At 40.7% G+C, this 12,386-nt stretch overlaps 1 protein-coding gene across 3 annotated transcripts in view; it reads left to right on the forward strand.

Moving 5' to 3' along the window:
* The window catches only part of Stacl (SH3 and cysteine-rich domain-containing protein), a 78,838-nt gene that overhangs the window by 61,332 nt on the left and 5,120 nt on the right, over nucleotides 1-12,386 (forward strand). The window contains exons 7-10 of one of the 3 annotated variants that reach the window (XM_003702504.3): nucleotides 5,134-5,288; nucleotides 5,442-5,492; nucleotides 7,359-7,627; nucleotides 10,133-10,282. In XM_003702504.3, the coding sequence (XP_003702552.1) occupies nucleotides 5,134-5,288; nucleotides 5,442-5,492; nucleotides 7,359-7,627; nucleotides 10,133-10,282 (625 nt within the window). The remainder of the gene's footprint in view (nucleotides 1-5,133; nucleotides 5,289-5,441; nucleotides 5,493-7,358; nucleotides 7,628-10,132; nucleotides 10,283-12,386) is intronic. The other 2 variants (XM_012283510.2, XM_012283509.2) reach the window with 2 other exon arrangements.

Below are 12,386 nucleotides of genomic sequence, written 5' to 3' on the forward strand. Positions count from 1 at the left end.
TTTTTCATTCGAGCGGGCATCAATTGGAGAGACAGACTACGTGAACCCGTGCACCTCTTCAATAATATTGATTTGCATACGACTTTCAAGTATGTGGATGTAGCCCGCGCATCGAATGCAGTGTTCTCGTCGAGGACGATTGGCCCGATTCGAGCGTTCCACTCGAGCGTTCGCGGAATTCCTGATCACGACGTGTCCTGATCCTTTCGGTCCACTTGCCAAGAATTTCGAATTCCGCGAATTCGAGTCGATACTTGAAATATGTCGGAACTTCGATTATTGGGATTCGCGGCACTCTGTCGTCGAAAACCGGGGAAATTCACCGTTGAATTTTTCTCAAATATTTTGACCGGTAAGGTGGCGAGGGTGTGGTTCTTACGGTTGCCGCTAGGCGGCGCGTGACGGTGACTTTCTCGCTAGTGCTCGGGCCTTCTGACTTCTACAATTAGTTACTTTTTGTTTTAAAAGGGAGAGAATCTTTTTCGAGACACCTGGAGATTTACTTTCATTCAGAGATGAGGTGAGTTGTACACAGTTGGTTTGGAACGTTGATCTGGGTCAAATATAGACACTTACCTGGATTTACAAGTAGGTTTTACAAAGTAGTCTAAAGGAAGTAATGACTAGTTAAGATAATAACTGTGAAAATGTGTGGACAGTATGTATTTCTGTATCGTTCGCCACAAGAAGAATTCTCAAAATTATCTAATTAACATAACCATTTCAAGTACTACAAGTATTATAAATATTATAAATATCACAACTGCCGTAACACTCCTAAATTATTACCACGTACAGAGTATAGTCAGCTTCGAGACCTCATCTCGTAGTACACACTACCGTATTTGATAGCGCGGAATGAGGAACGTGTCAGTTTCTAAAGGACCAAAATGAGATCCTATAGGTCCTTAGAAACGTGTATTCAACCATGCAGATTAGAGATTGAAGCGAGCACGTTTAACCAGGTGGATCGATATTAGAGGCAGCGGCTGCTAAAATTTTCAGCAAGACACGTCCTAATGGACTTGTCAGCAGCCAACTGATACGACTATCCATGGAACAGCCAGTGAAGATATCGATAATTGGGCCGCCTTCGATCGGTCCTTGCTATCTTCTTCGCTCGTGGTGTTCGCTCGAATTTCTTCGCCGTAGTTTTCATAGATATTTCTTGGTTAAAATTTCTGTTTAAGGGAGGATTGTCGGTAATTTTGGGGGCAATATTTTTCTGTAATACTCGACGCGCTCGTGATACATTCGTGACGCACTCATGACACACTCATGACGTACTCATGATACATTCATGACGCATTCATGATACAGTCACGACGCACTCATGACACACTCATGACGCACTCATGATACATTCATAACGCACTCATGACGTATTCGTGATACATTGACGACACACTCGTGACGCACTCGTGATACATTCATGATATATTCACGACGCACTCATGACACACTCATGACGCATTCATGATACAGTCATGACACACACATGACACACTCATGACGCACTCATGATACATTCATGACGCACTCATGACGTATTCGTGATACATTGACGACACACTCATGACGCACTCGTGACGCACTCGTGATACATTCATGATATATTCACGACGTACTCATGATACATTCATGACGCACTCATGACACACTCATGATACAGTCATGACGCACTCATGACGCATTCATGATACAGTCATAACGCACTCATGACGTATTCGTGATACATTGACGACACACTCATGACGCACTCGTGACGCACTCGTGATACATTCATGATATATTCACGACGTACTCATGATACATTCATGACGCACTCATGACACACTCATGATACAGTCATGACGCACTCATGACACACTCATGACGCACTCATGACGTACTCATGACGTATTCATGATACATAGACGACACAGTCATGACACACTCATGACGCACTCGTGACACATTCATGATATAATCACGACGCACTCATGACGCACTTATGACGCATTCATGATACATTTACGACGCACTTGCGCCTGACTCACGAGGGCAGGTTGGATGCGATAAGCCAGACTTTTCGAACGATACTACTTCTTCGAACAGCATGAAAATAGTTGAGAAGTAGATAAATCGGTGAAACGGGGAAATTGGTGAAAATTTGTAAAGGCTGTAAATGAGTGTAAGTCGGTGCGGTTTGAAAACACGAGCGTCGGAACATAAACACGAGGCGGAAAACGAGGGTGTACCGCGTCGACGAATAAATACGGCGCGCAATCGCTTGACATGCGCCCTCCCAACTGGGTCACCGTTTAACGCGACCGTCTGAAAATCCATTCCTGGTCTCGAGTCCGCTCTCCTAGGTCAGGGTAGCAGGAGGAGCCACGAAAGTCCTCGGGAAAATGGGCTGGACAACGTTGCGCACACGAGTCGTTAGTATACCCATCGAACACCTGGCTACCCTTTCACTTTCTTACGGTGAATCCGGGTCATCCTGGACCCCGCAGGAGCACACGCAGGACAATACAAAGTGTCGGCCGCTGCGCTCGATCCCGGTTGCTATGCGGCTTTCGTCTCTGGGTCACTTTGCGGCCGGAACAACCGAATCGAAAGTGCTGTGCCATCGATGGCTCATTTTTGGTGGTTAACGCCGGTTCAGTGATGGAAGTTCGATTAATCGTCCGGAGTGATTTCCATTCTCGCGTCATCCCCACCCGTCGTTCATTTTCCCGAGACGAGGAACGCTCGTCGAATTTTCTTCCGCTTCCGTTTTCGACGGAGGGATGCACGTTGTCTATGGGGTCAGGTGAACTGGCTAGGGACACGTGACTGCTTTTTGAAAGGACGGTTAGGACGGGCTTGTTTGTGGCTCATTGACACGTGACTAGCGTGTCGTCTGCCACGTGTCGACTGTGAAATATGGCTGTGTAGATTGCTGGAGGTCTTTCCCCTGCATGGGAGAGTCGACTCTTCGACATCGCTTTCAGACCTTTGTACGCGAGTGCACCAGTGAGCTAGTACTTCAGGGACTTTTCGTAATCTACGTGTTTTACTATGTTGCTCTCGTGTCTTTCGGAACCTTGAAATTCTTCAATGACCTTCGACTACCTTTGGTCGAGCCTTAAATCATTCACAAACCGTGACGTGTAATATTTGAAATCCTCGAAAAGCAAAATCTTGCAATTCTTGAAAGCCTAATTTTTTAAATAACTTTATATAACATACCCGTGAAGTTTACGTTTAAATAATACTGGCTTCACCTAATCGTAATATTTTGACGGAACCGAGATTAATTTCGAAATCCGAATATCGCAGAATGCCGTGTTGAGGCGTGTGGTCGATGCACTTTCGGTCTCTTTATGAATGAAATCCTCGATACAGTAATAGACAGAATGCCTCGTCGAAAATCGATAACAATCGCAGTTTATAATACCGTCCATACATGAAAAACTCCAATACCTTGATTAAATGATATCCCATAATTATTTATTAATTGGAATTTCACATTTGTTAGATTCAATCAAATAACATTTAAGTAATTAACGTACGTAACGGTAACGATATCGCAGAATTAATTAATTAGCAACGTTATTAAACAATTTTATTTAACATTTCATATTTTCGAACGAGTAATCGATATTCGATTATTTTGCCCGAATAAATATGAAAATTACCAGGCTTCAATTAACAGGAATATTTTTCGTCAGAATTCAAATAATTTATCTACGTGTGGGCCAGTATCAGGTGTTCGCTCGAATCGAATTAATACCAGCTGCTTCGAAGCATTAAAACAGCTCTTCCTCTTTTATTCGATATCTATTTACCGGCAGGAGTCGTCAAACAACTCGTGCGGAAACTCTACGATTCCATTCCTATTATTCCACGTTGAAACTAGACACGTTATGCAGTATGAAAAAAGGAAAGTTTCAAGGGAACGTTGGAAAACACCATCATCGATTTCTCGCTTTTCAATGCGCGCTCTTAATACGCGGAAGTTAATTGAAAATACCTGCTCTTTGTTTGCGTTGAACAGTGATGGAAAATTAGGTGAGGATTTGAGGATTTCGAAGGTGGGTATTTGGGAAGTTGCAAATGAGTAGATTTTACGTTTTATGAATTTTCTATGTTTACATATTCAAAACTTCTGAATTCCCATCCCAACAAATTTCCACGTCAGCAAATTCTCAAGTTTCCAAATTTCCATCCCCCAAAATTTCCACGTTTCCAAATTCTCAAATTTCCAAATTTCCATCCCCCTAAATTTCCACGTTTCCAAATTCTCAAGTTTCCAAATTTCCATCCCCCCAAATTTCCACGTTTCCAAATTCTCAAGTTTCCAAATTTCCACGTCCCCAAATTCTCAAGTTTCCAAATTCCCATCTCTCCAAATTTCCACGTTTCAAAATTCTCAAGTTTCCAAATTTCCACGTCCCCAAATTCTCAAATTTCCAAATTCCCATTCCCCCAAATTTCTACGTTCCCAAATTCCCAAGTTTCCAAATTTCCATCCCCCCAAATTTCCACATTTCCAAATTCTCAAGTTTCCAAATTTCCACGTCCCCAAATTCTCAAATTTCCAAATTCCCATCCCCCCAAATTTCCACGTCCCCAAATTCCCAAGTTTCCAAATTTCCATCCCCCCAAATTCCCACGTCCCCAAATTCCCAAGTTTCCAAATTTCCATCCCCCCAAATTCCCACGTCCCCAAATTCCCAAGTTTCCAAATTTCCATCCCCCCAAATTTCCACGTTCCCAAATTCTCAAGTTTCCAAATTTCCACGTCCCCAAATTCTCAAATTTCCAAATTTCCATCCCCCCAAATTCTCAAATTTCCAAATTCCCACGTCCCCAAATTCCCAAAACCCCCAACTCTCAAATTTCCAATTCCCACGTCCCCAAATTCCCCAAACCCCCAACTCTCAAATTTCCAACTTCACATCCCCCAATTCCCAACCCCCTAAATTCTGAAGTCCCCCAATTCCCATCGCCCCATCTCCCCAAATTTCCACGTCCTCAAATGCGCAATTACCCAAACAGTTAAACAACGCCACACATTCCTCATTTAAGAAATAGAATTCGCTGGAAGGCTTGAATTTTCCATCCCGTTGCCTCAGATATTTCACGTGGCGTTTCGATTTGCAGAAGGAGCTGTTCGGAGGAGGAGAAGCCGGTCAACCGGATGGGGTGAGCAGCCGGAAGATGTCGAATGGCTCGACCGGAAGTACCAAGCACAAATGGTTGAAAGCGTTCAAGAGCTTGAAGACCAGTTCTCCCACAACTCCGCCAACAACTGACAAGTCAGTAATTGATACTTGATAGGAATGGATACTTGATTTCCAATGGCTCTTTCTTTTATGTTCAATTTCATTTTTGTTGTTCACAGAGTGTATAGTGTTTTGTTTGATTTGAATAACGAGAAATGTTGTTTTGTGAATGCTACACTAACACAGAGGGAAACAGGCGATGTACCATGCTGTCTCTACGGTGGTCGCCATGTCCAGGTAAGATTTTAACATTTTAACAGGCTTTTTCCATAACCGTTCGTATTTATTTTATTGTTGAGTTACTAACTTGTGCAGCATCGAGTGTTACAATTTTTAATGTTAATAATTATTTAAAAATGGTTTGACTCTTTGCTAACAAGATAACTGTAGTTAATTATGTTTCCACATTAAGGAAATTGAAATTTCAAAGTTAACTTTGTAAACACCGTCATTATGCTTAAGAAGGTGGAAAATGCTTTTACTTGTACAAGAGATGTTATACTTCATAAGGAACATTATAAAAGCTCCTAGAGTTATTTCAACAGCAGGCGTTTTAAGTATATCAATTACGTTTGGTGAGAGTAAGAAGCATCTGAGAAACCAGAAAAATAGTCTGGAAGTGGGTAGAGTCCTTCATAAACAGAGTTAAGGAGCCATTTTGTTAAAAGCATTGCATCGAATTAATGTGGGATGCTCTTAGCGGTCGTCGAACAAATTAACTTGCTTTAAAGCAAGTGTAATGACGAATCAGTTGGGGATTTAATGGTCTGGGGATTGAGAAATTTCGGATTTTAGGGAGATAGGTGTAGGGATTTCAGGATGTAGGTGCTTGGGAATTAAGGTATTTTGGGGTCTAGAGATTTGGGGCTGTGGGGATTTCAGGATGTGGGGATTTAGGAACTTAGGGATTTCAAGATTTAGGAATTTGGGGGTGTAGGAATTTGGGGATTAGGGATTTGGGGATGTAGGAAATGAGGGATGTAGGGGATTTCAAGATTTAGGAATTTGGGGTTCTAGGGATTTGGGGATATAGGGATTTCGGGATGTAGGGATTTGGGAATGTAGGAAATTAGAGATGTAGGGGATTTCAAAGTTAGGAATTTGGGGGTCTAGGGATTTGGGGATGTAGGGATTTGGGAATGTAGGAAATTAGAGATGTAGGGGATTTCAAAGTTAGGAATTTGGGGGTCTAGGGATTTGGGGATGTAGGGATTTCGGGATGTAGGGATTTGGGAATGTAGGAAATTGGAGATGTAGGGATTTACGGACGTAAGGATTTCAAGACTTAGGAATTTGGGAATTTAGCTACTTGGGAATCTAGAGATTTGTGGATGTAGGTATTCGGGGACATAGGAATTTCAGAATTTACGAATTTGGGAATATGGTAATTTAGCTACTGGCGGTCTAAGAGAGCATAACTTGTACCTACTTGCATAGTGTAGACGGCTCCCTGCACGCACACACATGATAGCGATGCAGAGGTACTTATATAAAGCGTAGGGCTCACTGAGCACTTGCGAGAAAGCGGACCTCGGTCCCATGCGCCGCCTAGCGGCGACAGGCGGAGTCAACCGCCTCGCTACTAGCAAGACTAATAGCAGTTACTCTCTCAATCCTTAACCCTTTGCACTCGAAGATAATTTTATTGATTACAAACAGCAACTTTAAAACTTAGTTAAAAAGTTAAATGAATTCTGTTGAGGTTATTATTTCCCTACTAATAATTTCACTATGTTTATACGTCACATGTGTCACATTATAGAATCAGTTAAAAAATGCTTGTTTCACATTATTGTATTAAATAAAATGGTGACTGAGAGTCACCTCTCGAGCGCAAAGGGTTTGTAAAAGTAAAAAAACATAACAAGATTTCAATACATACTTCATTAGTAACGATGCAATTCAGAAAAGTGCATGTTTCACATGTACACTAAAAATACAACTATAAACTATTAAAACTTCATAAGTAACTCACTACATTTTGAAAGAATTCTGCTATAGAGAAGAACTCTAAAATAATGCAAAATTCCTTAAGGGCTAAAAAAGACAAAATTGTTGTACCTTCCAAAATGTTCAAGTTGTAATAAAAATGGTTCTATCCAGAAAAAGTCTAGAATCCGAGGGAGGGCACTCATGGCGCGAGTACACGTACCGGAAGATCACTCCGTGCGACGCCTGCGGCCAAGTACTGAGAGGTCACAGCCGCCAAGGTGTCAGATGTCGCGGCTGCAAAGCGAACGCTCACACCGATTGCATAAATCTGGTCCAACCCGCCATGTGTCCGAGTCTCGCGCCGAAGAAAAGCGGCGGAATACCTCTTCTTCGACGGCAAAAGACCCAGGCCCAGGTGGATGAGACACCGGCCGAGCACAGTAAGTACGAACCAATTTGGAAACTGTCTCGACGATGCTATCTCTATGGTTTTTCTCGCTTCTATTTCACGCGGTACACCCCTACTTTTTCTCTCTTTTTCTCACCCTCTTTGCCGTGGCGAACGATCGATGTTCTCGCGGATGAAACTAATCTGTTCCTTGTTAATTTCGAAGGGGTGCTATTATAAGAAGCTATTGATCGATGGAGTTTCCTTTCTTCTGGGAGAATGGAATATTGAGAAAGTTTGGAAGGGATGAGATTTGAATCGATTGCGAGTTGGGAATTTTATATTAAAATTTTGATCCTGAATTTTTATTTAATATTATCCGATGTTTTTAAGTATGATTCTAAATCACTGTGTCTGTAAATTTGCAGTTCTCTAAATTTCTATATCCGTAAATCCTTAAAATTTTCATTAGAAATATAAGAGATGAGTTTCGTCTAAAGGAACATCGATCGGCCATTTTAGCGAAAGGAACGAACCGTCGGAGGATCAGCTTTTGCACGTTGTTTTCTCTGCTCCTCATCTTTTCATATCAATCGGCTCTCCCTATCACGATCATCGATGCACAGATCGAATTAATCGAATCTCGGATCATTCGCTTCAACTTTCTCTTCTCGCGTCTCTCGATCGCCTGAGCAAAACAAGACAGGAGGAGATCCTATCTCTTATCTTATCTGTGGTGCACTCAGTGTTCTGTGTGGTTCTATGTCGTTATGGTTTCTGTTCAGAGTCACTGAACCGCAGTTTAAATATTTTTAAATACTTTAAAATAATTGACAAATTAAATACGAGTCGATTTTAGACTCTAATTGCTCGACTAATGTATCAGTACAGTAGTCTCTCGTTATATTGCCATATACAAGGTTCTAGAGGTACAGAATTTATAAAGCTGATAATATATTAAAGTATCAGTGAAGAAGACTCTCGTTGTATTGCCATATATAGACTTGTAAAGGTAAAGAAGTTATAAAGCTGAAAATATTTTAAATTATTTAATGGGTGGTGATATAACGCGAGGTAAAGTAATGTAGCAGTCCATAGCGTCATATAATTAATTTTCTTATCCTTAAATTTGAATTTTATTCAAATAGCATTGGTTTCCGAAAAATGACAATGTAATAAATTATGAAACACGTGGCGATATAACGCGAGGTAAAATAACGTAGCTGTTCAAAGCGCCACACAATTAATTTTCTTATCCATAAATTTCAACTTTATTCAAATAGCAATTATTTTTGAAAAATAACAAAATAAAATTAATTATGAAACACATGGCGATATAACGCGAGGTAAAATAACGTAGCTGTCCAAAGCGCCACACAATTAATTTTCTTATCCTTAAATTTCAACTTTATTCAAATAGCAATTATTTTTGAAAAATAACAAAATAATGAATTATGAAACTCGTGGCGATATAACGCGAGGTAAAATAACATAACTGTCGAAATCGCCACACAATTAATTTTCTTATCCTTAAATTTCAACTTTATTCAAATAGCAATTATTTTTGAAAAATATCAAAATAATTAATTATGAAACTCGTGGCGATATAACGCGAGGTAAAATAACATAGCTGTCCAAATCGTCACACAATTATTTTCTCTAAAATTCTAACTTGAGTATAATTTCCAATTTCTCCGAGAAAATTTCATCATGTAAAATCATTGTCGAGTGGCGACGAGATCGAAATTGATTCGGTAAATCGTCGAAGCATCGTCGTAAATCGGGTTGCGCGCTCAAAGGGGGTTGCATGTGTCGAAAATTATTGGCGGTTTCCATCAGGTGCAATTAAATTATTGTTAACGGTGGCTCGTCACATGGTTTTAATCCTTTCAACGTGATTTACTTCGATTGACGTCACACTGAGCTCATCCTTTGATCGATCAATGGCAATTTGCTCGTTCCAAAATGTACGATACCTTCGAATCAAAAATTGAACACGCTTTAACCGGGTTTCAAGAGATTCTGCTCGCGATTCAGTGACTTTGAACAACCGGTGCCGAGAAAATTGTCGATATACGAGAATGGAAATGGTTCCTGAAGCGCTGCTTCTGTGAACAACCAGATTCTTTCGATTCATTATTCTGACATTTCTTTAATTCAAATTTTGATGTATCTCTAAAGTCTGACAATTATACCTCTAATTTGCATTTACAATTAATATATTATGACATCATGTGAATGTCCATAAATTTTTACATTTGATGAATGTAACACGAACTAAATTAAAAAAGAAAAGTTCAAAAAGTGAGAAAATACAAAATTACCTCGAGTGGTACTAATTCACGTGCCTCACGCTATTACTTTAAAACTTGTCAAACAAAAAGTTGAAAATTTTGATTATAACAAAAAATGAATAAGTAATAAAGCTAGTTGTTGAGAGAAGCAGTGGTTCATTGCGAGCCACCGGTCTCGAGCGCACGCAGAATAAAGGAATAAGAAAAGAAATGACAGGGAAGACACACTTTTGCATTGCTGTCTCTCTATCCCGTGTGGACAGACGTGGACGCCATATACCAGGTGCTGAAGCAGGCAGGCGAGATCCGTGGAAACTCGACAAACTCACCACCTACGCCTCCCACAGCAGATCATCCTCCAGCACCTTCGTCAACGAGGGCCTCCTCCCACCCCTGTTCCTCGTCCACCTCTGGTAAGGCACAGCACCGGTTCCTCTTAACCTTGAAGCAGAATAACGTTTCCCGTATATCTACTTAATAAACTCGAGTATTCAGACTCGACTGGAGTACTCTTTGATTCTTAGAAATTGCTGAATAATGAGTGAAATTGGTTCTTAATCGTTGCATTTACGAGAGTATTGGAAGCAGATATTCTTTGTAGAAATTCGCTAACGAAAAAATTTGTTTTCAAGGGTTGTTATGGTGGGGTTATTAGGTTAGGTTAGGTTTACGGGTGTACTTTCTAGGGAAAATTACTAGGAATATCATAAGGAAGGTTATTGTTCTTTAGGGAGCTGGATAGATTCTAATACCTAGGTTAGGTTTACTGAAGAGTGTACTTTCCAGGGAAAATTACTAGGGATTTATTTAATCTTCTCTAGGGAAGGTAATTGTTTCTTAAGGAATTACACAAGTGCCTAAAATTCATTGGAATCTTCTTGAGGAACGTTGAATCACTAGATTTCCCCTATGGGAGAAGCTTCCATCGTACATAAATTCCCTAGGGAAGTTCCATCACACTTTTCCCCTATGGAGAGAAATCCCAGCTCTTCATATCCCCAGACGAAGAGGGTTCCGTCTCTTTTTCCCCTAGATAAGAAGGTTCCATCTAGATAGGTGTTTAGCTAGAAAAATTCCCCAGTGAATCCCTAGAGAAGAAAGTCCCATCACACACTCTTCCCCCATGGAGAGAACTCCCAGCTCTTCATATCCCCAGACGAGGAGGGTTCCGTCTCTTTTTCCTCTAGATAAGAAGGTTCCATCTAGATAGGTGTTTAGCTAGAAAAATTCCCCAGTGAATCCCTAGAGAAGGAAGTCCCATCACACGCTTTTCCCCCATGGAGAGAAATCCCAAGTCTTCATATCCCCAAACGAAGAGGGTTCCATCTATTTTTCCCCTAAATAAGAAAGTTCCATCTAGATAGGTGTTTAGCTAGAAAAAATTCCCTAGTGAATCCCTAGGGAAGGAAGTTCCATCACAAACTTTTCCCCCATGAAGAGAAATCCCAGCTCTTCATATCCCCAAACGAAAAAGATTCCAGAAAAAATTTCCCAGTGAATCCCTAGGGAAGGAAGTCCCATTTTTACTAGAATAGAAGATGAGTCTATACTCCCTAGTCCCATAACCTATTGCTCCTCCCGATTTTCCTATATAAAACCCAATTACTTTTCAGTGAAAAAATAGTTCCACAAGAAAAGAATGTATTGAGGTTAGGTATACCTGTAGATAGACTACAATTATACAATTAGAATTATTAACAAAGAACGTATGAGCGGTAAAGGTTGCCTTTCATTAAACCTAACTTAAATATGTGCCTTTGTAGGTTATGTTCGTATCGATCATACGACACGAATGGCTCGCAAAGGAAGTGAAATATGTATCTTCTAAAGAGACTCCAGTCATTCGAGGCTTATAGTTTTTCCGCGCTTTGATCTGCTTCAAGGCGGCACGTAACCCTATTCTCTGTTTTATTCTTTTAATCAGAAGAGAAGAATGCTCTTCCCGAGGGACATGACTCGTAATTCTACCTTCTTTTCTTTCTTTCTTTATATCGTCTTTCCAATCTCCTATTTCATCTTCATTCCTCCACCGAACACGTGCCATCTTCGCGTTTTACTCGACCATGAAGCCCGCGGGATCAATTGAACGGAATCTAACGATCGCCCAGCCATTTTGCGCGCTTCTTGCGGCCATCATCATCCAATTCGAGCGTGCGGTTTTTTTTGTCCTTCTAGTATCGTAGCGAGCACTTTAGAATGCATTTTACAACGACGAACTTGTACGGTTAGTTTCATTAGATTCCTTTGATTTTCTGCAATTATTCGACGACAACGTAGAACCTTTCTTTTTCATCTTATTTACAAGCATTTTTTCATGGATAAAATTGAAGCAAAGTGGAAGTTTGAAAAACTGTGTCACCCTGTTTCGCGTTGAAGGGCTTTCGAAAGAACACGAAGCCCTCGAAGGTACGCAATTTGTAGTAACCGTGGTCTTTTTCCCCGCTTTTCCGGACTTTTCGCGGAAGCTTTCTCACCCTTGCCCGGTGTCCGAAAACAGTGGCTTTTGGTGAAACGATC

This window comes from Megachile rotundata, chromosome 16 (assembly GCF_050947335.1).
Source record: "Megachile rotundata isolate GNS110a chromosome 16, iyMegRotu1, whole genome shotgun sequence".
In the NCBI taxonomy this organism is placed as follows: Eukaryota; Metazoa; Arthropoda; class Insecta; order Hymenoptera; family Megachilidae; genus Megachile; species Megachile rotundata.